We start from the raw sequence: 23,325 nt of genomic DNA on the forward strand, positions 1-23,325 counted from the left end.
ATGACTTCCTCCTGGATGTTATGCAGTTACTTTATTTTAATTTAAATAAAAGTTGATTTTTCTTTGCAACAAACCTGCAACACCCATTGATTGAAGAGGAATCCACATGGCAATGGCGACAGATGGAAATATAGAAAGCAAGAGTGTTAGGAGCATTTTGAGTATCCAGTGGCGGAGATGTAAGGTATCCAGTTGATCCGTGACCTTTCTCCTCTCACTCTCTCTCTTTGTTTTCTCACCCCAGCTCAGCCAGACTGGCTACAAATTATCAGCGACACCGAGGCTGACATCGGTTCCGTCCTGTGGTGGAAGTGTGCGGCTGCCGGAAAGCCTCGGCCTACCTGCAGGTGGCTGAGAAATGGCTTGCCTTTAACCTCTAAGGTGTGCACATTTAGCAGCATTTTCCTCTCGTCTGGGCAGCATGTCATCATGAATATGGATTTAAGAGAACTGTCTCTGTAGTTACACATTGTTATTGTTGGGATAATCATATTGGACAGTTGTTGGCTTCTTGCCATTTATTTCATCGACCTTTGGATTTATGTATGTATTGCATATAGGTATTTCCTTGCTGGCTTCTCTCCCATCCTTTCCAGAAGGGATTTGTTCAATACATTCATTCTCAGGAAACTCACTAGCAACACCAACAGCTATTTCTCATTCTCTAGTTTTCCCTAAGAAGGTGGTTGTGAGCTACCTTCTTCATGAACACTTGAAGTTCATATCATGCAGTTAGTCCCACTGTGCTGTTGGGATTTTGACACTGCACTAAAGGATGTCAACTTACATCCAAGTTAGGACAGCATATAGTTTTGTTGGGAGAATCCATTTGCGGTAGTGTAGCGGTTAGTGTAACGCTATTACAGCACCAGCGACCCGGGTTCAATTCCAGCCACCGTCTGTAAGGAGTCTGTATGTTCTCCCTGTGTCTGCGTGGGTTTCCTCCCACATTCCAAAGACGTACGGGTTAGGAAGTTGTGGGCATGCTATGTTGGCGCCAGAAGCATGGGGACACTTGCAGGCTGCCCCTGGAACATTCTATGCAAAAGATGCATTTTCACTGTGTGTCTCGATGTACATGTGACTGATAAACAAATCTTATCTTATCCTATGCATCTGCTACCCATGTATGGAAGAGCTCATGGGTTATGGGAGGCACTGTCACAGAGCTGGTGAAGGGAGTGGAGATATAACTTGGATGGGATGCCAATCATTTAGTCAACGTTGCATTGGATGGTGTCTGTTAGATGTCAACCTCCTTCCTTCTCTGAATCTGGTTGAGAAAGTAACCTAAGAGTTGTGTGATGGAATACTCTTGATAAGCTAAGTTAAGATTTTTATTTATTAGTCACATGTACATCAAAACACACAGTGAAATGCGTCTTTTTGCATTACTGAGAATGTGCTGGGGGCAGCTAGCAAGTGTCACCACTCTTCCGGCGCCAACATAGCATGCCCACAGCTCCTAACCCTTACGTCTTTGGAATGTGGGAGGAAACCGGAGCACACGGAGGAAACCCACGCAGACACAGGGAGAACATACAAACTCCTTACAGACAGCGGCAGAAATGAACCTGGGTCGCTGGCACTGTAATAGTGTTATGCTAACCGTTACATTGCCTAGACGAATGTTGCTCTAACAAGACTCAAGAAGCTCAACCCTGTTGGGCATATTGGCAAGAACTATGTTGGTTATCTTAAGGCAGCATTGTAAAGTGGACACTTAGTGGCATCCAGAGCACACCTTGTTTCCAGGGCCCCACTTGCTGTCCAGATTAGCAAAGACTCTTTGGTATCTTCACATTTTCCAAAGAAACTCAGTCCAATGACCAATGATGTGTGAGAACCTCATTCAGAATTGGTTCATCCATAAAAGACAGAGAGTGGTGGTAGATGGAGCATATTCTGCCTGGAGGTCAGTGACCAGTGGTATTCTGCAGGGATCTGTCCTGAGACCCCTGCTCTTTGTGATTTTTATAAATATCTTGGATGAGGATGTGGAAGGGTGGGTTAGTAAGCTTGCTGATGATACAAAGGTTGGTGATGTTGTAGATAGTGTAGAAGATTGCTGTAGATTACTACAAGATATTGATAAAATGCTGGGCTGAGAAGTGGCAGATGGAGTTCAACCTGGATAAGCATGAAGTGATACATTTCGGGAGATCAAATTTGAAGGCAGGTTAATGGCAGGATTAGCATTGTGGGGGAACAGAGGGATCTTGGGGTCCACGTCCATAGATCCTTCAAGGTTGCCATGCAGGTCTATAGGGTCGTTAAGAAGGCGTATGGAGTGTTGGCCTTCATTAGTTGGGGTATTGAGTTCAAGAGCCACGAGGTGATGTTGCAGCTCTATAGAACTCTGGTCAGACCACACTTGGAGTATTGTGTTCAGTTCTGGTCGCCTCATTATAGCAGGGATATGGAAGCTTTAGAGAGGGTGCAGAGGAGATTTACCAGGATGTTGCCTGATTGGAGACAATGTCTTATGAGGATAGGTTGAGCGAGCTAAGGCGTTTCTCTTTGGAGAGAAGGAAGATGAGAGGTGACAATGAAGGTGTACAAGATGATAAGAGGCATCGATCTTTCTGTGCTGAATGACTTTAAGAAAGTCTGCAATGAAGGAGGAGGGGAAAAGTGCTGATCTATCACTATTCTCAGTCTTTGGAAAACAATAATACAGGGTAATTGGTAGCAATGATCTCCCATGTATAACTGTTGGTCTGCAAACAACATCTTTTAAATATTATGTAATACCAGGCAGTAATTTACATATTCAGGGCCTGGCACCTGCCCACACATCCAGGAGTGAGATTGAAGTCTTCATGTATTAGGAATGGAAGACCCCTCTGCTAAATGTCTGCATTCCATCCCTTTGTTACACCCAAGCCCTCCACAAATCAGTTTCCAGTAGGAATTAACCACATGGTCACCAGAAGAGGAAAACACAGCCAATTGTCCACTTCCTGATCAGCAATCGACCAAATCCACCAGTCTTATTAAGATGAAGTGAGTGGTGGCTGCTCAGACCAAATTTTATTTCCACTTTTATTACCTGCTCCTCTCTCAGACTCTCCACTTTGACTGTTTCAGAGCCGCTTTGAAGTCAATAATTGCGCATTGAAAATTTCAAGACTGGCTCTGAACGATTCTGGAATGTACCAGTGCGTCGCTGAGAACAAACATGGAACCATTTACGCCAATGCAGAGTTGAAAGTAGAAGGTTGGTTGAACATTGGTGCAGCTAACAGGAAGTCCACAGATCCCACAGCTCCTAGTCTGCCATCCATGAAATTACTGAAAGCTTCACAGAGTTTCACTGGGTGATGAAGGTTCACAAAGCAGCTGAGAACATTCTAGCCCGAAACCAAGACCTAGTCTAGTGTTTGTGAAAGGTCGTTCTCAAATGTTGGATCTGACACTCTCCAGTTTTCCATGTTTGGGAGAGCTTTTGTTGCGTCCTCCTTTTACTGTGCTTTCTCGCACACAACATAAGAAGTGTTTCTGCACCAAATGCTCTTCCTCTGACAAACTTGCGTGTAAAGTAGGAATTCCCTCAGTAGCTACTCCAGTTGCTGCTACCTAAATGAAAAGATGGTGCTACTCAGCCAAGCAATGTGCAGGAATGGAACTTCCAGCACTGGTGGGTGCAGAGTTGGGCACTCTGTGAGAGTCTGGTGTTAACTACCCCACTGTGGAGAGCACAGTGTCTCTCACGGTACACACACAGAGAAAGCCAGTGTCCAGAACTGTGCAGGAATCTCACTCTGGGAGCCCAGTGACTCCAGTGTCTCTCACTGCGTAAGAGTCCAAAATCCAGAACAGTCTGATAGTCCAGTGTCCCTCACTGTGTGAGATTCCAGTGTCCCTCACTGTGTGAGAGTCTAGAATCCATGACAGTCTGAGAATCCAGTGTCCCTCACTGTGTGAGAATCCAGTGTAACCACTACACAGAAGTCCAGTGAGCCTCACAGTGTGAGAGTACAATGCCCAGGATGGTCTTGGAATCTAGGCTCTAGTACTGTGCAAGAGTTCAATGGCCCTCAATGTGTGGCCATCCCTTATCCAGCATGGTGTGGGAAGGAGTTCAAATGTCTCTCACAGTGTGAGAGTCCGTTATCCCACAGTGTGTAGAAGTCCAGTATCCAGCCTAGTGTGGAAGCCAGCCATCTCTCACTGCGTGAGAGTCCAGAATCCACGACAGTCTGAGAATCCAGTGTCCCCCACTGTGTGAGAATACAGTGTCCCTCACTGTGTGAGAATCCAGCATCCAACCTAGTGTGAAAGCCAGCCATCCCTCACTGTGTAAGAGTCCAGAATCCACGACAGTCTGAGAATCCAGTGTCTCCCACTGTGTGAGAATCCAGCGTCCCTCACTGTGTGAGAATCCAGCGTCCAGCCTAGTGTGAAAGCCAGCCATCCCTCACTGTGTGAGAGTCCAGTATCAAGAACTGTACTTGGATCTGATTTCTCTAGGATATTTCAGTTCAGTGCTTTACAATATTTCAATCCCAGCCTTCGGTCCGGATTTTCAAACAAACCCAGTGAGGAGGCTGATTCCAGCGGCCCGTGGAGGGGAGGTGCTGATCGAGTGCAAACCGCGGTCTGCGCCCAAACCAAGCATCCTTTGGAGCAAAGGAACAGAAATTCTCTCCAACAACAGCAGGTGAGCGAATAAAAGAATTACTAGATGTGCCTCGCGTCAGTGGGGATGTGGGACTTTATCACTGAGCAAGCCAGATGAAGCCAGGATTCAAGGTGTATGTACGGTAGCATAGCGGTTAGCATAAGGCTTTACAGTGCCAGCAACCCAGGTTCAATTCCAGCCGCTGTCTGTAAGGAGTTCGTACGTTCTCCCCGTGTCTGCGTGGGTTTCCTCCGGGTGCTCCAGTTTCCTCCCACGTTCCAAAGACGTACAGGTTAGGAAGTTGTGGGTTGCTACATTGGCACTGGAAGCATGGCGACACTTGTGGGCTGCCCCCAGAACACTCTACGCAAAAAGATGTATTTCACTGTGTGTTTTGATGTACATGTGACTAATAAAGATATCTCATGGTTTGGAAGGAATAAAATTAGACTGATGTTTAGTTGGTTATAGGAAACACAGATTGGGACTGAAGAGCACGTTCGTTGATTCTTTGGGATGCAACATGATAAAAGTCAAAGTCGAGTTTATTGCCATATGCGCAATTGCATGTGTGCGCAGGTGCAATGAAAAACTTACTTGTGGCAGCATCACAGGCACATATAAGCAGCATTCACAAGAAAAATATAAATTAAACATAAATAACAATTCTTACAAGAAAGAACACAACTAGAACAAAAAAAAGTCCATTTTAGTGTAAAGTGATCAAAGTGGTCATAGCGTTGCTCAACTGTTGTGATTAGGGTTGTGCAGGTTGGTTCAAGAACCGAATGATTGAAGGGAAGTAGCTGTTCTTGAACTTGGTGGTGTGGGGACTTCCTATGCTGACATTTTAAACAAGTTTTTCAGTTGTTTCCACCCTCCTGATGTCTCTCCATGGCCCACCATTCTTCTCCCTCTCCGGAGGTGGTGTTGAGGTAAAGATTTTCCACACATTGTGTTGTTTTGATTTCTAGTTACATTCCCATGAGAAGATGGTTGAAGGTAGTAATCTTCAAAAGGGAATTGGGGATGAAATGGAAAATCTTTCATGACTTTAGGGAAAGAGAATGCAAAGCAGTGGTCCAGTATAGGCACAATGGACTGAATGGCCTACTTCTGGACAATATGATTCTTTGAGAGCTAAGAAGAACTGTTTTCCTATTAGCTGTTGTTGGAGAATGCTCTATCAGGAACAATGGCCCCTTGTCTAAAAGTGAAAGAAATAAGATAAGATTTCTTTATTAGTCACATATACATCGAAACACACAGTGAAACTCATCTTCTTGCATAGAGTGTTCTAGGAGCAGCCCGCAAGCGCCAACATAGCATCCTTACAACTTCCTAACCCATACGTCTTTGGAATGTGGGAGGAAACCCGAGCACCCGGAGGAAACCCACACAGACACGGGGAGAACGTACAAACTCCTTCCAGACAGTGGCCGGAATTGAACCCGGGTCGCTGGCGCCGTAATAGTGTTAAAGATTAAAATGACATAGGGAATGGGTAGTTGAATGAAATTGTGGATAGACAGCAAACAATCTGCTGGGAGAACTCGTCAGGTCAAGCAGCATCTGTGGGAGGAAAGGAATTGTCGATGTTTCAAGTTGAGATCCGACATCATGACCTGACTCAGCATCTCCACCTGAAACATCCACAGGCAAGGAGATATGTTTTTGGGAAGAAATACAGTGGACAGAGCAACTGAGTGCTCAGCAATGATCGATGGAGCAGTGTAGGAAAGTATGGGCCATAATTACAGGAAGGGGGAGATGGAACGTGGGGGCTCGTGATGCTGTTCTGGGTCAGGATGTACATTGAAGAAATTTCCTCAGATTCAATGAAACAAGAAGCTTGAAGATGAGTACAAGCCTTTAACACACTAAGGTATAGGAAGCCAACATACATTGCAAAGGACAGAGAGTAATGTGGGACTTGTGCAACAGAGCATGTGGCCAGAATTAGATGCAAATTGTGAGCAGATCAAGAATGAATACAATCCTCTTCGTTGCCATCCACTTAGGTACCAATAAACTTGGACATTTGGCCAGAAGGCTGGATCTGAAGGCACTTTTCACCAATGTCTCCCCTATAAACCTCTTTGCTTTTCTCATGCAGAGTGACCATAACCCCAGATGGCACCTTGAGGATTCAGAACATAAGCCGAACAGATGAAGGGAAGTACACCTGTTTTGCGGAGAATCTTCTGGGAAAAGCTAACAGCACAGGCACCATATCAGTCAGAGGTTAGTCTGCTTCAAGCATGGACAGCAAACCTAGGACACCTCAGTTCCCTTTCTGACAGTTAAAGCACATTCTGATTCCATTTGTTTCTCTCCTGCTCTCCAATTTTCCCTTCTACAGTCAGCTTCCTTGTCTCATTTCTTCCATTCCTCTTTCTCACAGATGCCACTAAAATCACTCTGGCTCCATCCAATGCTGACATCAACCTCGGAGAAGAGATTATTCTGCAGTGCCATGCAAGCCACGATCCCACCATGGACCTCACATTCACCTGGTCAGTGAACGACTCACCTATCGACTTTGACATATCGCGGGAGCACTACCAACGTGTTTCCACGGTGAGTACAAACACCAAAGAAACAACACCCTTGGCCCTGAGGCTTGTCTTGGAATGAGATATATACCTGGTTTTTCCCCTCAATTAATAATCTGCAACCAACATCAACCATTTTGGCTTGAGATTTCTGAGGATGTGGTTAGTCACTGATCATGGAGAAGAGCAGACATTTGCTCAGCTCCCATCAAAGTTCGAATTATCTTTCAGAGTATTGAATGCAAAAGACAGAGACACATGGAATCTTATTTCACTTCCTGCTTCAATAAAAGGTTCTGATGAAGGATCTTCAACCTGAAACGTTATCTGTTTCTCTTTCCACAAATGTTGCCTGACCTGCTGAGTGTTTCCAGCATTTTCTATTTCGGATTTCTGTCATCTGTAATTATTTCATTTTTACTTATTTCCAGTTAGCCCCATTCTCACAATATATTTTGGTTAGTCAGTCATGGAGAAAATGATCCATTCTTCTACTTCTCATGGAAAAGGGATTATCCTGTGTAATGATGGACCTTATTATAATCTCCAAAATTTTAAAGGGAAAAAAGGGGCTAATTTTCACTTTCAACAGTTGAGTGAAAGTTTGGCAAAGCAAATTGTGAACCTCGTTATCATCCTTATTTCCAATTCCCTCCCTGGCTTCACCCTTGCAGATACAGTTGCAATGCATAAAAGGCACTTGGACAGATACTTAGATCAGAAAGGCACAGAGGGATACAGGCCTAATGGAGGCAAGTGGGATTAGTGTTAGATGGGCATCACCGTCGGCATGGACGTGGTGGGCTGAAGGGCTCATTTCTGTGCTGTATGTTTCTATGAATCTATGATTCATCTCTTTGGCTCAACAATGCTCTGAGATCACTGAGTCCTCCACTGGTGACCTGGATTTCAACTGCCAAGGCTCTAAGCACTGGAATTCCCTCTGGAACCCCTCTATTCCTCTGCTTCTCTCACCAAGGTGTTCCTTAAAAACCTACTTCTTACCTCTGGTCACCAGTCCTAGCATCTCCTTGTGTTGCTGGGTGTTGATCTTTGATAACACTCATGTGAAGTATCTTGGGACCTTTTACTGAATAAGGGAATTATAGAGACACTGCTTAGTTTGAAAAACATCTTGATCCATTCACCCAGAAAAGAGGGATTTATCGAGGATATCTGAACCATTCAAGCAAAAATACCATTCATTAGTTAATAATTGTTTTCCTAAGCATGAATATTACAGGAACATCAGTGCATAATAAATCAGCAATTAAAATATTTAGAACTACCTACTTAATCATTTATTTTGCAGCAGCTCAAAATAAATTAGCACTTTCTAAACAAATGCAAGAGAGTTGGATTTTCAACAGGTTTTTCTCTGCACTATCTGGTCAAATCACGTAGATGCCATGGCCAAGAAAGATCACCAGCACCTCTACTTCCTCAGGAGGCTAAAGAAATTTGGTTTGTCCCTTTTGACTCTACCAACTTTTACCGATGCACCATAGAAAGCATCCTATCTGGATGTATCATGGCTTGGTATGGCAACTGCTCTGCCCAAGATGGCAAGAAGCTGCAGGGAGTTGTGGACACAGCCCAGCGCATCACGGAGACCAGCCTCCCCTCCTTGGACTCTGTCTTTACCTCTCGTTGTCTTGGTGTAGCAGCCAGCATAATCAAAGACCCCACCCACCCGGGACATTCTCTCTTCTCTCCTCTTCCATCGGGTAGAAGATATAGGAGCCTGTGGGCACATACCACCAGACTTAAGGACAGCTTCTACCCCACTGTGATAAGACTATTGAATGGTTCCCTTATACAATGAGATGGACTATGACCTCACGATCTACCTTGTTGTGCCCTTGCACCTTATTGCACTGCACTTTCTCTGTAGCTGTGACACTTTACTCTGTACTGTTATTGTTTTTACCTGTACTACATCAATGCACTCTGTACTAACTCAATGTAACTGCACTGTGTAATGAATTGACCTGTACAATCAGTTTGTAAGACAAGCTTTTCACTGTACCTCGGTACAAGTGACAATAATAAACCAATAAACCAATACCAACCAATACCATTATGCACCTACCCCTTCTACTCCCTCATACTTGTCCCCTCGTGATAAGCTCCACATCTCCACTCCCCTGCTCTCTGCTTCCTTGCCATCCTGACTGCTTTTTCAGATTTCCTTGCTGTGCTTTGTTCGGTGGAATTTACCTCCCAACTCCCTACAGAAGGAAGGAATGAGAAGGTGCTCCAAACCTGCTGACTGGTCACAGCATGGCAGATGAGTTATATGTGTGTTTGTGCACCACTGGCATTTCTGGAACAAATTGGCACCAGCCATTTTGAACCTTCTCTTTCCACAAGCTTACCATCTTCTCCTTTGGTAGTCCCTTGGGACCCATTATGCCTTACTTCCACTGTAGTTCTCTGGGTTCTGAGGTGGCTGATGGGCCCAATGTGGGAACAGTTTTACAGATGGAGTTGTCTTACGGGCTGCTTGTGAGGTAGTGCGCTCCCTCCCGGACTTCTGTGTAATCCTGATGAATGGACTCAAGGTTGTCAATACCATCTCCAACACTCCATCTCCATTCTCAATGGTTGAAGACCAGAGATTTCTAAGAATCAGTGGCGATGTTGCATTTCTTCAAAGGAAGCTTTGAGCAAATCCTTGAATCTTTTCCTCTGTCCAACTCTTGCATATTCCATATTATCGAACAGGAAATCTCTCTTGAACCTATATAATTGGGCAGCATAATTAAAAATATAAGTATCCCTTAAGCTATTTATGTGACAAACTGATTCTGATTCTGATGAAGTTTGATTAATGCAGCTTATTATCACAAAAATTAAGCATGTTAAATCAAAGTGTCGATCCACCAAATAATTATTGAAAATAACTTTTAAAAACAACACAGAATAATTTTCTAATCAGATCCAAGTTCAAAAACCAGCCATAATAAGTTTAAAAATGAATTTTATTTGAAACCCGCCCATTGTCTGGCATCCAACATTTCTGTGCTGTACATCTCTATGATTCTATCCAGCTTCCTTTAAGGAGTCTCCCTAAGGTTTTGAAGCCACACAATCTCCAAGTAGTGAGGGGAACGTGGCTCCTTCTCTGGTTGGGATCTGTTTCCCCATCTTTGAAACTGTTGAGTTGTGCCAAATGAAAGTTGTGCCCAGAAACCTTTCATTGGCTGCACCAAGTTGCAGCTAAAAGGACCAGTGCAATCCAGCAGAACCTGGCCCTGTTTACACTCAATTATTTTCACATAAACCTTGCACTGATACACACGGGTGAGAATTGTAAATCCAAGGTGTTGTTAAACCAGACGCGAGCAGTGAGCACTGGGATGATGTGTGAATGGGACCTAATGTGGGCAGCGTCAAGAGCTTTGCGTCAGTTCTACAGGGAGCTTGTAGAAAGTGCCAGGAAATACTGTAGCGCCATCAGGGGATAGGTCAGTCATGTCTATTATAGAGTTATAGAATTATACAGCATGGAAACTGAGCTAAATTGGACTAGTTTAGGTACATAACTTGGTCGGCATGGACATATACACAACCGTCCATGCCAACCAAGTTGTGTACCTAAGCTAATCCAATTTACCTGCATTTGGCCCATATCCCTCTAAACGTTTCCTATCCATGAAACTGTTCAAATGTCTTTTAAACATTGTGATTGTAATTCCCACCTTATTCTGAAACTTAAAGGAGTTCAGGAACTGAGCTCCTAATATCTTCCTGCTTCTGCACTACAAGATCTAAGATGCCATTACCGATGGTGGATTTGGCAAGTGAATGGCAACATCGGATGGTGTAAAGCAATAGCATGCTGAGTTGGGCAAGTTGCAATGACAAGCTTCCAGATGCCCATCTGAGTGAATGGCTAAACACCCAGTAATGAGGGGTGTTGCTCTACCTGTGGTCCATGATATAGTCTCCCTTATTCACCTACTTCCTTCCCTCTCTTTGCAGCGGGAAACTATTGGAGACCTCAAGATAACCAACGCGCAGTTGAAACACTCTGGGAGATACACATGCACTGCCCAGACTGTGGTGGACAGTGCCTCTGCATCTGCAATGCTGGTGGTGAGAGGTAAGGGATGTTGATTGGTTTATTGGAAATGTGCAAGATTCCTCTGAACACAAACAGATCCAACTCCTTCAATCACTCATGAAAGTATAAGCCTCTCGTCCCAGGAGTTAGCCTAGTTAATTTATTGGTATTGGTATTGGTTTATTATTGTCACTTGTACCGAGGTATAGTGAAAAGCTTGTCTTACAAACCGATCGTACAAGTCAATTCATTACACAGTGCAGTTACATTGAGTTAGTACAGAGTGCGTTGAGGTAGTCCAGGTAAAAACAATAACAGTACGGGGTAAAGTGTCACAGCTACAGAGAAAGTGCAGTGCAATAAGATGCAAGGTCACAACAAGGTAGATCGTGAGGTCTTAGTCCATCTCATTGTATAAGTGAACTGTTCAATAGTCTTATCACAGTGGGGTAGAAGCTGTCCTTAAATCTTATTCTGGACTTCCTCCAATTCTGGTGTAACCTTTCTATAATAATGAGACAAAAACTGTATGAAGAACTCCAGCTGTGGCTTCACCAACACCCTGTACAATTGTAACAATACTTTCTACTTTTAGATTCTAATAAAGGCCAACAAGCCATTTGATTTCATAGAATATAGAACAGTACAGTATAGGAACGCCTGTGCCAACTATAAGGCCAATCCAAACTAACTATTTCCTGCACCTGTCTGCTGACTTTTTGTGCCTCGTGCATGATAGCACCTAGATCCCTCTGTACTCCACTCATTTACAATCTCTCTCTATTTAGATAATGGTCTGCCTTTTGATGCCTGAAAGGATGGAGGAGCTTGGGATTGCTCTACTTAGAACTGAGAAGGTTAAGGGTAGATTCAATAGTTGGTGTTCAACATCATGAAATGTTTAGTTAAAATGAACCTGTTTCTGTGATAAACAAATTCAAGGTAATTAGTAATAGACCCATAGGAGAATTCTTTTCATGCAGTAACTTTCTGGGATCTGGGCTGCATTATTTGATTGAGTAGATTGGGCCTAAACTCAATTGGAGTTTAAAAGAATAAGAGATGATTTTATTGAGATATGTGACATTCTGAGGGGTTTTAACAGGATAGATGCTGAGAGCACATTTCCCCTGTTACTTTCTTCAGTTAAGAAAAGTGGATGGCAAAGCACTACTACATAATAATTGCATAGAGTGTTTATTGTTGTTTATGGATGGACCCTCTGTCAATCCACTAGGTTTTAAAACAACTCTGATTCAAATCACTGAGGATTCTGATTTGAATTTCAGTTTTTAATTGATATCCGACTGATGTATATTAATTCCTTCAACCTCCCATGTTAATTGCAAATCATTTTGATGCAGAAAGTGTCACAGTGAAATGACATACAATCAGTTGCAGGTAGATAAATGACTGGTTACTTCAGTGGGTTCCGGGCCTCCAGATCCAGCAGGCAGCTGGTGTGACAGATGTTTCCATGAGCTTTCAATCCCACAAAGGTTCTTTTCATCAAATAATTAAAGGGGAAGGGTCCTTTAGGATCGTTTTTCATTTCAATCACTCCCCAGAGCTTCGTTTTCTTGAAGAAACAAGGCAAATACAAGGTTTGATTGGATTTGTTTTCTGGGAATGTCATTTTTTTTTACCAGTTTGCTGGCCCCAACACTGGGTAGGCAATTTGTTGCCATGGTAACTCCAGGAACACATTTAAATCCTTCTAATCTGGTTTCCTGGAATCCCTTGACCATTGACTCAGTCTCAAATGGTATTCCCAAACTCTCATGAATTGGCCTGGAGTCTCTAAGAATTGAATATTAATCGTAAGATATCAGCATGGGCAACCCTCTGATCCCGGGAATTAGCCGAGTGAATCTCCTGCTGCTTCCAATGCCAGTATATCTTTTCTTAAATAAGGAGATCAAAACTGTGCACAATATTCCAGGTGGGGTCTCACCAGCACTTTGTAAGATTGTAACAATACTTCTGAAAGAGAATTTTGGACTTGAAATGTTAACTCTGAATTTTTTTCCACTCTGATTATTTTATTTCAGATTTCCAGCATCTGCAGTTTCTTTTTATTTGAAGTTACACTTCCTGGACACTTTAATAAAAATCGTGATGCAATTTAACCATTGAATTTGGTTGTTGCATTCCACACAGTATGTTTTACTTCCCCTCAAAATTTTTGTTTATCATTTAAAAACATTGCAACTGTGGAGGGGTAAAAGTCATTTTGACGAACAGTGAAGAATCATCCAATTCACTTCTTTGGTTTATTTTTTGGAATCTGGACTTTACGAGCTAGTCCAGCATTTATTGCCCTTCACTAATTGCCCTTGAGAAGGTGGTAATGAGCTACCTGCTTGAACCACTGCTGTTGTTCTGTGAAAAGTATTTGCTCAATGCTGCTAGATAGGGAATTCCAGGACGTAGATCCAGAATTGGACCTGGATCTGGAACTTGGAACTGGAACAGCTTGGCTAAAAACACGGCTAGTTCTGGAGTGCAAGTCCTCAGTAATACAGCTGGAATACTGTCTGATCCAATAGCCTTTGCTGTTCCAGTACTCTCAGCTTTTTTCATATCACATGGAGTGAATCAAATAGATTTCCAAGACAGGATGATGTACGGTTTGGAGGGAAGCCTGCAGGTGGTGGTGTTTCCATGTGCCTGCTGCCTTTATCCCTCTTGGTGGTAGAGGTCATGGGTCTGGGAGATACTGTCGGAGTAGCCCAGGCAAGTAACTACAATGCATTTTGTAGATGGAAGACATTCCAAACAATGTGTGCCGGTGGTGAAAGGACTGAAGGCTTAAGTTATGGATTGGGTGCCAACCATTCAGTCTGCTTTGTCCTGGCTGTTACAAAGATTTTTGAGTCATAATCATCCAGGCAAGTGAAGAATAGCTTTGTAGACGGTGGAAAGATCATAGGTTGTCAAGAATGTGAGTCACTCACACAGGATACCCAGCTTCTGACATGCTCTTGTAGCCACGGTGGTCTGGTTGAGCTTCTGGTCATTGGTGACCCCCCCAGGATGTTGATATTGGGAAACTTGGTGATGGTAATAGCAGCGATGATAAGGTTCTCTTTCTTGCTGGAGATGATCATTTTCTGGCACTTGCGTGACATGGATTTTCTTGCCACTTATCAGCCCTTGCCTGAATGTTATCTAGATCTTGCTGAACACGTGTTGAGGAGTTGCAAGTAGAAGTGAACATTGTGCAATCTTCAGCAACCATTCCAACTTCTGTCCTTATGATGGAAAGAAGGTCGTTGACGAAGGAGCTGAAGATATTTAGGCCGAGGGTACTGTCCTGAAGTACTCTAACAATGATAGCCTGCAACTGGGATGATTGATCTTTGACAATCACAGCTATTGTCCTTTGTGCAAGGTATGATTGAAATCATTGGGGTGTTTTCCCTCTGATGTCCTTTGAATTGATGTCAAAGGTGGTCACTCTCAGTTCATCTGGGATTCTGCTCTTTGGCTATGATGAGGTCTGGAGACAAGTGGCCCTGGCAAAGACCAAACCAGGCCGCAGTCAGCAGTTTATAAGCAAGGAAGTGCCTCTTGATAGTACTGTTGACAATAACTTCCGTCACTTGTTGATTGAGAGTAAACTGATTGGGTGGTAGTTACCTAGTTTCGATTTGATCTGCTACTTGTGACAGGACATACTTGGACAATTTTCCACATGAAGGCCAGTGCTGTATTGGAACAGCTTAGCTAAAAACATGGCTAGTTCTGGAGTGCAGGTCTTCAGTAATACAGCCAGAATACTGCTGATCCAATAGCCTTTGCTGTTCCAGTGCTCTGAGCTTTCTTCATATCACATGGAGTGAATCAAATAGATTGAAGGCTGACTTCTGTGATGGTGGGATCTCAGGAAGAAGCCAAGCTGGATCACCTGTTCCACACTTATGTCTGGAGATGGTTGCGAATGTTTCAGCCTTGTTCTTAGCACTCACTTGCTGGGCCCTGCCACTGTTGAAGATTAAGGACATTCTTGAGGTCTCCTCTTATTAGTTGTTTAATTGACCACCACCATTTACACCTAGATGCGGCAGGACTGTAGAATTTGGATCTGATCTTTTGATTGTCGGATTCCTTAGTCCAGTGTATTACATGTTATTTTTGCTGTTCAGTGCACATACTAGGTTAGTACCTCATTTATCGCTATGCCTAAATAATAAAGTGCTTTTATGTTTTCCAATAGGCTGTGGGTAAGTGGAGCAATGTGAGTAAGAATATCAGGAGCGTGGGTTCATTGACTGTTCAGACAACCAATTACTCAATTTTCCAATTATTGCTATTTTAGTGTTAACATTATAGTGACACCATGCAGAAAAACAGTACATCTTTCTTCTATACTCTAGTGATTCTTAATTCATTATAGAGCACAGAAGGCCATTCAGTTCACTACAGGAAGGATGTGGAGGCTTTGGAAAGGGTGCAGACGAGGTTTACCAGAATGCTGCCTGGATTAGAGGGTATGGGCTATCAGGAGAGGTTGGACAAACTTGGAACAACACCCAAAAAACACTGGAGAAACTCAGAAGGTCAGGCAGCATCTATGGAGGGAAATGAACAGTCGACGTTTCGGACCACAACCCTTCATCGGGACTGGCCTGATGAAGGGTCTCGGCCCAAAACATCAACTGTTCATTTCCCTCCATAATGCTGTCTGACCTACTGGGTTCCTCCAGCAGACTTTGTGTGTTGCTCCGGATTTCTAGCATCTGCAGTCTTTCTTGAGTGCCTCCATGTTGGACAAACTTGTGTTGTTTTCTCTCAAGCAGCGGAGGCTGAGGGGAGACCCGATAAAGGTTTATAAAATTATGAAAGGCATAGTAGACAGGTAGACAGTCAGAATCTTTTTCCCAGGGTAGAAATGCCAAATACTAGAGCACATAATGTGAGAGGGGGAATGTTTAAAGGAGATGTACAGGGCAAGTTTTATTACACAAAGAGTGGTAGATGCCTGGAACAGGCTCCAAGGGTAGTGGCATGTAAGGGGCTTTTAAAAAGACACATGAATATGCAGGGAATGGAGGGATATGGATCACGTACAGGCAGGAGAGATTTAGCTTAATTCAACATCGTGGGGTGAAGGGCCTGTTCCGGTGCTGTGCTCTTCTATGTTCTATGTTCTGTGCCTTTGAAAGGGCTATTTAAATAGTCTATATCCCCTCTGCTCTTTCTCTGCAGTAAATTTCTCCTTTTCAACCAAGGTCAACCAAATTTTTCATTTTTACTTGCAGCATCATCACAGGCACATAGCATTATAGAAACAGCATCCACAAGAAAAACATAAATTAAATACAAATTACACACAATTTTTACAAGAAAGAACACAATTAGAACAAAAAAAAACAAGGTGCATTTTAGTGCAAAGTGATTAATGCAACTAACTTCCTTTTGTGCGTTGTTGTTAAATCCACTTTAACCACCCTTTCAGTCCATGGATTCCACTTTTAATCTAGTTAGATATACAGAAGTTGAAATTTGACCTTTTAACATCAAACATCATATCACCACAATTCCAGATTTTTCCATTGCATTAAAAACAATGACAGAAATATAATAAGTTTTTACTTTCTGGGAAGCAGACAGAAATATTAGCATTTTCACCCCATTATGGAAGGCCTTCTAATTGATCTAGGGTCTGCTTCAGATCAATTGACTTACAATTGATCTTGGTTTTGACTTTATCATAAATTTAGCCTTAGATTCCACAGTCATATACAGATCCATTTTTGTGGTAAGAAAGCATCTTGTGTTTCAGGAATGTATGAACAGTTAACCTCTCGAGCCTGAGAATGATCAATTCAATCGTTCCTGTTCTGCATATTTGGAATGGGCACCCTATGCTGGCCTTGCTAGTGAATCTCACATCCTAAAAAATCAATATGTAAAAAAAGTTCTAAATCCATTTTAACTGCTTTAGTTTTATTTTGTCTACTACATCCGTTTCTTATAAGAGGCATAGAGAGGGTAGATAGCCAGTGTCTGCTTCCCATGGTAAGGGTGACTAAAACTAGAGGGCATAGATTTAAGGTGAAAGGGAGGAGGCTTAATTGAGATCTGAGGGGTAAATTTTTCGCACGAAGAGTTGTTGGTACCTGGAATGAGCTGCCAGAGGAAGTGGTGGAGGCAGGAACAGTAACAACATCTGGATGGGTACTTGAATGAGCAGGGCATAGAGGGGTAGTCAAGTCAAGTCAAGTTTATGGTCATGTACTGTATACCAGTATGGTGAGGTGCAGGTACAATGAAAGCTTGCTTACAGCAGCATCACAGGCACATAGATTCAAACACACAAGAGCATAAACTATATCTTAATTATACAAGACAGTGAAGAAAAAGACTGCAAAACAAGACATTAGTGCAATAAAACACCATCAGAGACAAGAGATGGTCCGTAGTGTTCCATTGATGAGATAGGATTTGGGATGTGCAGGTCAGTTCATGAACCTGATAGTGTACGAAAGTAGCTGTTCCTGAACCGAGTGGGGTGGGACTTCAGGAGCCCCTTGTTTATTTTCTAGTCCTTTCCTAAGGTCTACAACTGAGGCAGGTTTGGAAAATCCTTTGTTTCAGTCTGTTTCCACCCCTTGCTACTTTCCCCTAAGTCATCTACTTTACTAGACTCCTCCAGTTCCAGCATCTACAGCACGTACTGTAGCTTTGTGTTGGAGAGCTAAATGATATGCCGGTTCAGTCACAATCAACTTCAATTCCTACCTTAATTACAGCTATGTGACCAACCGTGAGCTCAGGAGACTCCCTCCCTTAACCTTTCTGCTTCTCCTTCCACCTTTGAGATGCTCTTTAGAACCTGTCTTTTTGATCAAGCTTTTGATCATCTATTACGTCCCAGTGCATCTAGGTGTCAGATGCTTGTGGGCAGTGGCTTGGAGATATATAGACATATATTGTTCTTTTTATTGCCCAGGTCCACCAGGTCCTCCAGGAGGTGTTGTGGTGAAGGAAATCAATGACACTTCAGTGTTGCTAAGCTGGAGCAGAGGCTACGACAACCATAGCCCAATCGGCAGGTACATGATACAAGCCAGGACACCGCTGTCTGAGGAGTGGAAGAGTGTCAGGACAGGTAATAGTGAACACCACACTCTGTCCGTTCTCTTTACAGGCTTGGGACTGCATTTACTGTGTGGAATAACAACAGTGATTTGATTAAAGCCTGCAGGATTCTGAACGGAATTGTTAGCGTAGACCAAAACTTTCTTCACCAGTGGGCGTAGCATCATTACGTTATTTTATCCACCCTTTTAAGGACACATTGTGTAGGTGCATGTGAAGGCAAGGCAATAATGGAGCAACAGGAGCTCCCCATTTTACTGAGCAGCAATGCATGCATTTAATTATTAATATAGGAACTAAATTGTCAGTGCTTCTGGTTGGGGAGGGGGTGGCAAGGACTCTAAGACACAAAGTGTAACCTTAAGCTTGGGGCCAAACCTTATCAGGAGGGAACCATCGGAATATTTCATCAAACAATGATAGAACACTCACCCAAGAAGTGCATTAGTCAATATAAACTTAAGACTGATGGTTTATTGCCAATGGATGGGGAGCCAAGGAATGTGTTTGGATTAAAGGTGAGGATCATTGAATGGTGGCTGAGGGGCTGAATGGGTCCTACATAAGAACAGGAGCATACGTAGGTCATGTAGCCCCTCTAGCCTGCCTCCACAATTCAGTAAGGTCATAGCTGATCTAATTCCTCTTTCTCACCTGTTCCACAGATCTCTTGATTCCCAAGAGTGCAAAGTCTATGTCTGGCCTTAATATAATTAACGACTCAGTATTGTCAGCTCCAAAGGTTCACAGCACACAGAGAGAAGAAAATCCTCCTCATATTGTAGGAAATAGGTAGCCCATTACCTTGAAGCTTTGTCCCCTAGTTTTAGTTTCTTATGTCCCTGAATCCAAATTGAGCCAAGAGAGAAGTACTCCAAACACTAAATCCTAACATCGATCATCTCTTTGCAGGTATGTGCAAAACCAACTCAAACGATGCAGGAGCAGCACATAAAATGCTGGAGGAACACAACGGGCCAGGCAACGTCTTTGGAGGGAAATGGACAGTCGATGTTTTGGGTCGAAACCCTTCATCTGGTCTCAATCCGAAACATCAGCTGCCCATTTCCCTCCATAGATGCTGCCTGACCCATTGAGTTCCTCCAGCATCTTGTGTGTTCCTCCAGATTCCAGCATCTGCAGTCTCTTGTAACTCAACCGATGCAGGGTTCATCCTGCACTGTGTGGTGGACGGACTGAGATATCCTTGATTGATATCAATCACTGAATATCCAGAGTTCATCCAACCTGAAAATTGGTCCTTTTTGTTCCCTTTCTCTTGTAACATTTATTTGCCCCCAGGTGAATTTCTAACATTTATTTTCATCTGATTTGCATCAGCTCTTTGATCTACTTCCTTGCCCAAGAGGAAAATCCAGAGTCTGCAGATTCCACCCATGGAGATGCTAGAGGGTCCAACCTGTTGTCCACACTGGTTTCACTTTTTCTTGACACCCCTGACAGTTTACAGAGTGGTACAGCCTCCTGTTCCCAGAAAGTAACAGTGAAACTGTTGAAGTCAATCATTTTCAATCCAGTAGGGCTCAATTTCCATTTTAATCTCTCAAAAGGCCAAACTAAAATTTTCCAGGAGCTGTTAGTTTGCAGAGATGTGAACATCTTCCTTTCATCTGAAGTAATTGGCCGTGGGTGGTTGTGGTTTGGGGAATGCCGTTCTTTTTTATTTATTTTTCTAATGTTCTCAGTTCTCCTGCGCTTGTACTTTCATGTCTCTGGGTGTTTGAGATTTACAACCTCTCAGCCCAGTGTTGGGCCTAGTCAGCAAAGGCTTGGTTTCAACATTGTCTGCTCAGGGAGTCAATTCTCCAGGATCTGGCTGAATTCTTGATGGAATTAGAGAGATTAAAGTTAACGAGATTTCTTCAAGGATTAGAGTTTTTTTTTAAGGAGTTAAATCTCCCTGAAACTGCTGTGAGCAAAAATCCTGAAGGAACATAAATCCTGGGTTCAGGGTTAAAGGGGGCATTGAAAATCATGTTTCTCTAGTCATTTAGTTTCTATACTTTTGATTATTTGATGTTGGATACAGTGCAGGAAAAGGTACAAGCCTACTTAAATGCTTGTAGGCGTGTTCTAAAACCCAAGGATGACGCCCAGCCAGAATTGCTAATCCGCGCTGTCCGCCAATCAGGAAGGGGGCCTTTGTGGGGTTAAAGTGTCTACTGTGCATTTCCCTTACCCCAGCATTAAAACATAGAGCATAAGAACAGGCCCTTCAGCCAACAATGCCGAATTAAACTAAATCTCTTCTGCCTGTACATGATCCCGACCTATGATGTTTCGGCAGCATTGTTATGGGTGGGTAAGTAGGGTTGGCAGTAATTGTCCGCTGTGGACTCAATTCACATTTCAAAAGACAGGGATCTTATAAGTCAATTCCACCCTGTTCTAATTGGGGTAGTTGATGACTTTTTATCTTTTACATTATAATCTTTTTAAGGTTTTATGATTTCACCTTCCCATAATCAGGACATAGCACTGATCTGCACGTCCCTCACTCCCATCACATTCTAGTAGGACGAGCCAATTATCTAATTCTTTGGTTACATCTGTTAAGCTCCACAGCACATAGAAGGCAACCTGGAGACAGCCTGGGTAATCAACCTCGTCCCATGGATGGATTATGAATTCCGAGTCATAGCCAACAACATCTTGGGGACAGGTGAACCCAGCCTGCCCTCACAGACTATACGCACCAAAGAAGCAGGTAAGTGTGAGCAGAGCACTCAATACATTCTCTTGCTTGAATTATAATATTCTGTTTATGATATGATATGTTATCATATACTGCATTTTGTTTTCTTTTTACTACCTCGATGTGCTTACGTATGGCATGATTTGCCTGGATGGCCTAGAAACAAATGCTTTTCACAAGACAATAATAAACCAATAATAATAATAAATAATAATAACAAGGCACGATTTAAAGTAGCAAAAAGCCCTAGGCTAATTAACGGGAGATTGACAGCAATGAGGTGAAAGAATAGATCAGGAATATCTAAAAGGAGCTAAAAAGAGATGGAGAAGCGGGGTTGCATAGAGAGAGAACTCCAGAGAACATATGCCATTAGTGGTGGGATTAAAACCACGGACAATCGTGAAACAAGGACAGAAAAAGTAAAGGGATCTTAGAGGAATTTGCAGCACAAGGACGTTACAAGGGTAGGCCACGGTGAAATTTGAAATCCCTTAATAATGACTTAGTGTGAGTTAATGCAAGTTCCTCAAACATCCAGGGGAACTCCAGCACATATTGGCAAGTTGAAGCAAAAGCTTAACAGGGTAGATTCTGGAAACTCAGAAAATGCTGGAATTTTGCAAATTATACAACATGGCCAGGCAATATCTGTGGAGAGAGAAACAGGGTTAACATTTCAAGTCAAGCACCATTCATCAAAATGGTAAAACAAACATTTGATAACACACCAACAAAAAATAACGGCACATTCCTAAAGAAGCCCAGGAAATATTGGTGCACTGTCACAGTGTTTATCAAACAGTGGCACATTCCCAGAGACCCTGGCAAACTTTGGTGCAATCTCACAGAGCCTCAACATAGTCTCTGGCCAAAAAAGAAGCCTGAAGCCAATTTCTTCCACTTGCAGCAAATAGCATAGATAGGTGCTTAATGGCCGGTATGGACATGATGGGCGAGAGGGCCTGTTTCTGTGTTGTATGACTCTATGACTCTAAGAATTTAAGTTAAAGACCTCCAAACTTTTTGCATTTAGTGAGTGGTACAGACCTATCTTAAATAGATCACCATTTGAAACCAAGTATCAAGGAAAGAGCGTACGATGCCAAACGCCTCTTGCAGCATCATCCTTGGATCTTGGGATCCTGGGATATGCCCGAATCCTACAGAGTCCACAGGAAAAGGCCTGTTGAGGCTTGGCCCTGTGCCTTCAATCACTAGAGCCGGCTCACCTCTCCAGGTCACATTTTCTGTTCAAAACCAGCAGTTCATGCTCAAGGAGGACCCATCACAATTGAGAGTTTTGAACATCTACCATGAATATGGTTGGAGTACAGTATTTAAATTGCTGGATTAGGAACCTAGAAACTTGGACAAATAATCCAGAGACCTGGATTCAAATCGCACCACGGCAATTATGGAAGTTAAATTCAGCTGTTAATCTGGAATTTTAGTAATGATGACCAAAAAACCACCAGAATGTCATAAAAGCCCATCTAGTTTACTGAAGTTCTCCAAGGGAGGAAAAGTGCCATCCTTACCCAGTATGGCCTGAACGTGACTGCAGAACCACCAATATGTTGGGCTCTTACTGTGCCCTCTCCAATGGCCAAGCAACCTGTGCAGTTCATGCGAAATTAGAGATGCTGGTGTTGCTAGTGAAACCCAGGTCCTAAAAAAATGACTGTGTTAAGACAAAATGCTTGAAAGTCAATGGCAACCAGTGTTCCATATTTACCTAGGATAGAGAAGGAAGCCAATTACCATTTCTTAAAGTCTCTGTTGATTTGAGACAGGAACAGTTGAGGTGTATTTCTGTATTTCCTAATGACATAGTAGGAGACCATTCAACCCATCTAGTCTGTGCCAGCTCACAGAGAACCCCATTAATTTTCCCTGTCACCTATTTCCCCCCCATTCCCATCAGCTCTCCCCACATTCTATCACCCACCTACACACAATGGACAATTAATAATTAACCTACCAAACCTCACATCTTTAGGTGTGCGGAAACAGAAGCACCCAATGGAATCCTACACAGTCACAGAGGGAAGGTGTATAATCTACCTGTACGGCACAGGTCGTCAGGATTGAACCCGGGTCATAGTGGTGAGGTAGCCGTTCTAGTGGCTGTGCCTCTGTGCTGCCCCAGTGATACTGCGGCAAGTCAGATCTGCACCCCAGGAACTAAAGCTTGAAATTCTGATGGGGCTTATGATCCACCAACTAATCTTCAAACGGACAGGCCATGAAC

General features: G+C 43.0%; 1 protein-coding gene across 1 annotated transcript in view; it reads left to right on the forward strand.

Annotated features, from left to right (window-relative positions):
- cntn2 (contactin 2) overlaps positions 1-23,325 on the forward strand; it is a 164,323-nt gene that overhangs the window by 116,609 nt on the left and 24,389 nt on the right. Inside the window, exons 9-16 of the mRNA XM_052034539.1 lie at positions 245-381; positions 3,091-3,220; positions 4,513-4,663; positions 6,741-6,868; positions 7,029-7,204; positions 11,167-11,287; positions 18,207-18,365; positions 20,934-21,083. Of these exons, the coding sequence (XP_051890499.1) occupies positions 245-381; positions 3,091-3,220; positions 4,513-4,663; positions 6,741-6,868; positions 7,029-7,204; positions 11,167-11,287; positions 18,207-18,365; positions 20,934-21,083 (1,152 nt within the window). The remainder of the gene's footprint in view (positions 1-244; positions 382-3,090; positions 3,221-4,512; positions 4,664-6,740; positions 6,869-7,028; positions 7,205-11,166; positions 11,288-18,206; positions 18,366-20,933; positions 21,084-23,325) is intronic.

This window comes from Pristis pectinata, chromosome 20 (assembly GCF_009764475.1).
Source record: "Pristis pectinata isolate sPriPec2 chromosome 20, sPriPec2.1.pri, whole genome shotgun sequence".
Taxonomy (NCBI): domain Eukaryota; kingdom Metazoa; phylum Chordata; class Chondrichthyes; order Rhinopristiformes; family Pristidae; genus Pristis; species Pristis pectinata.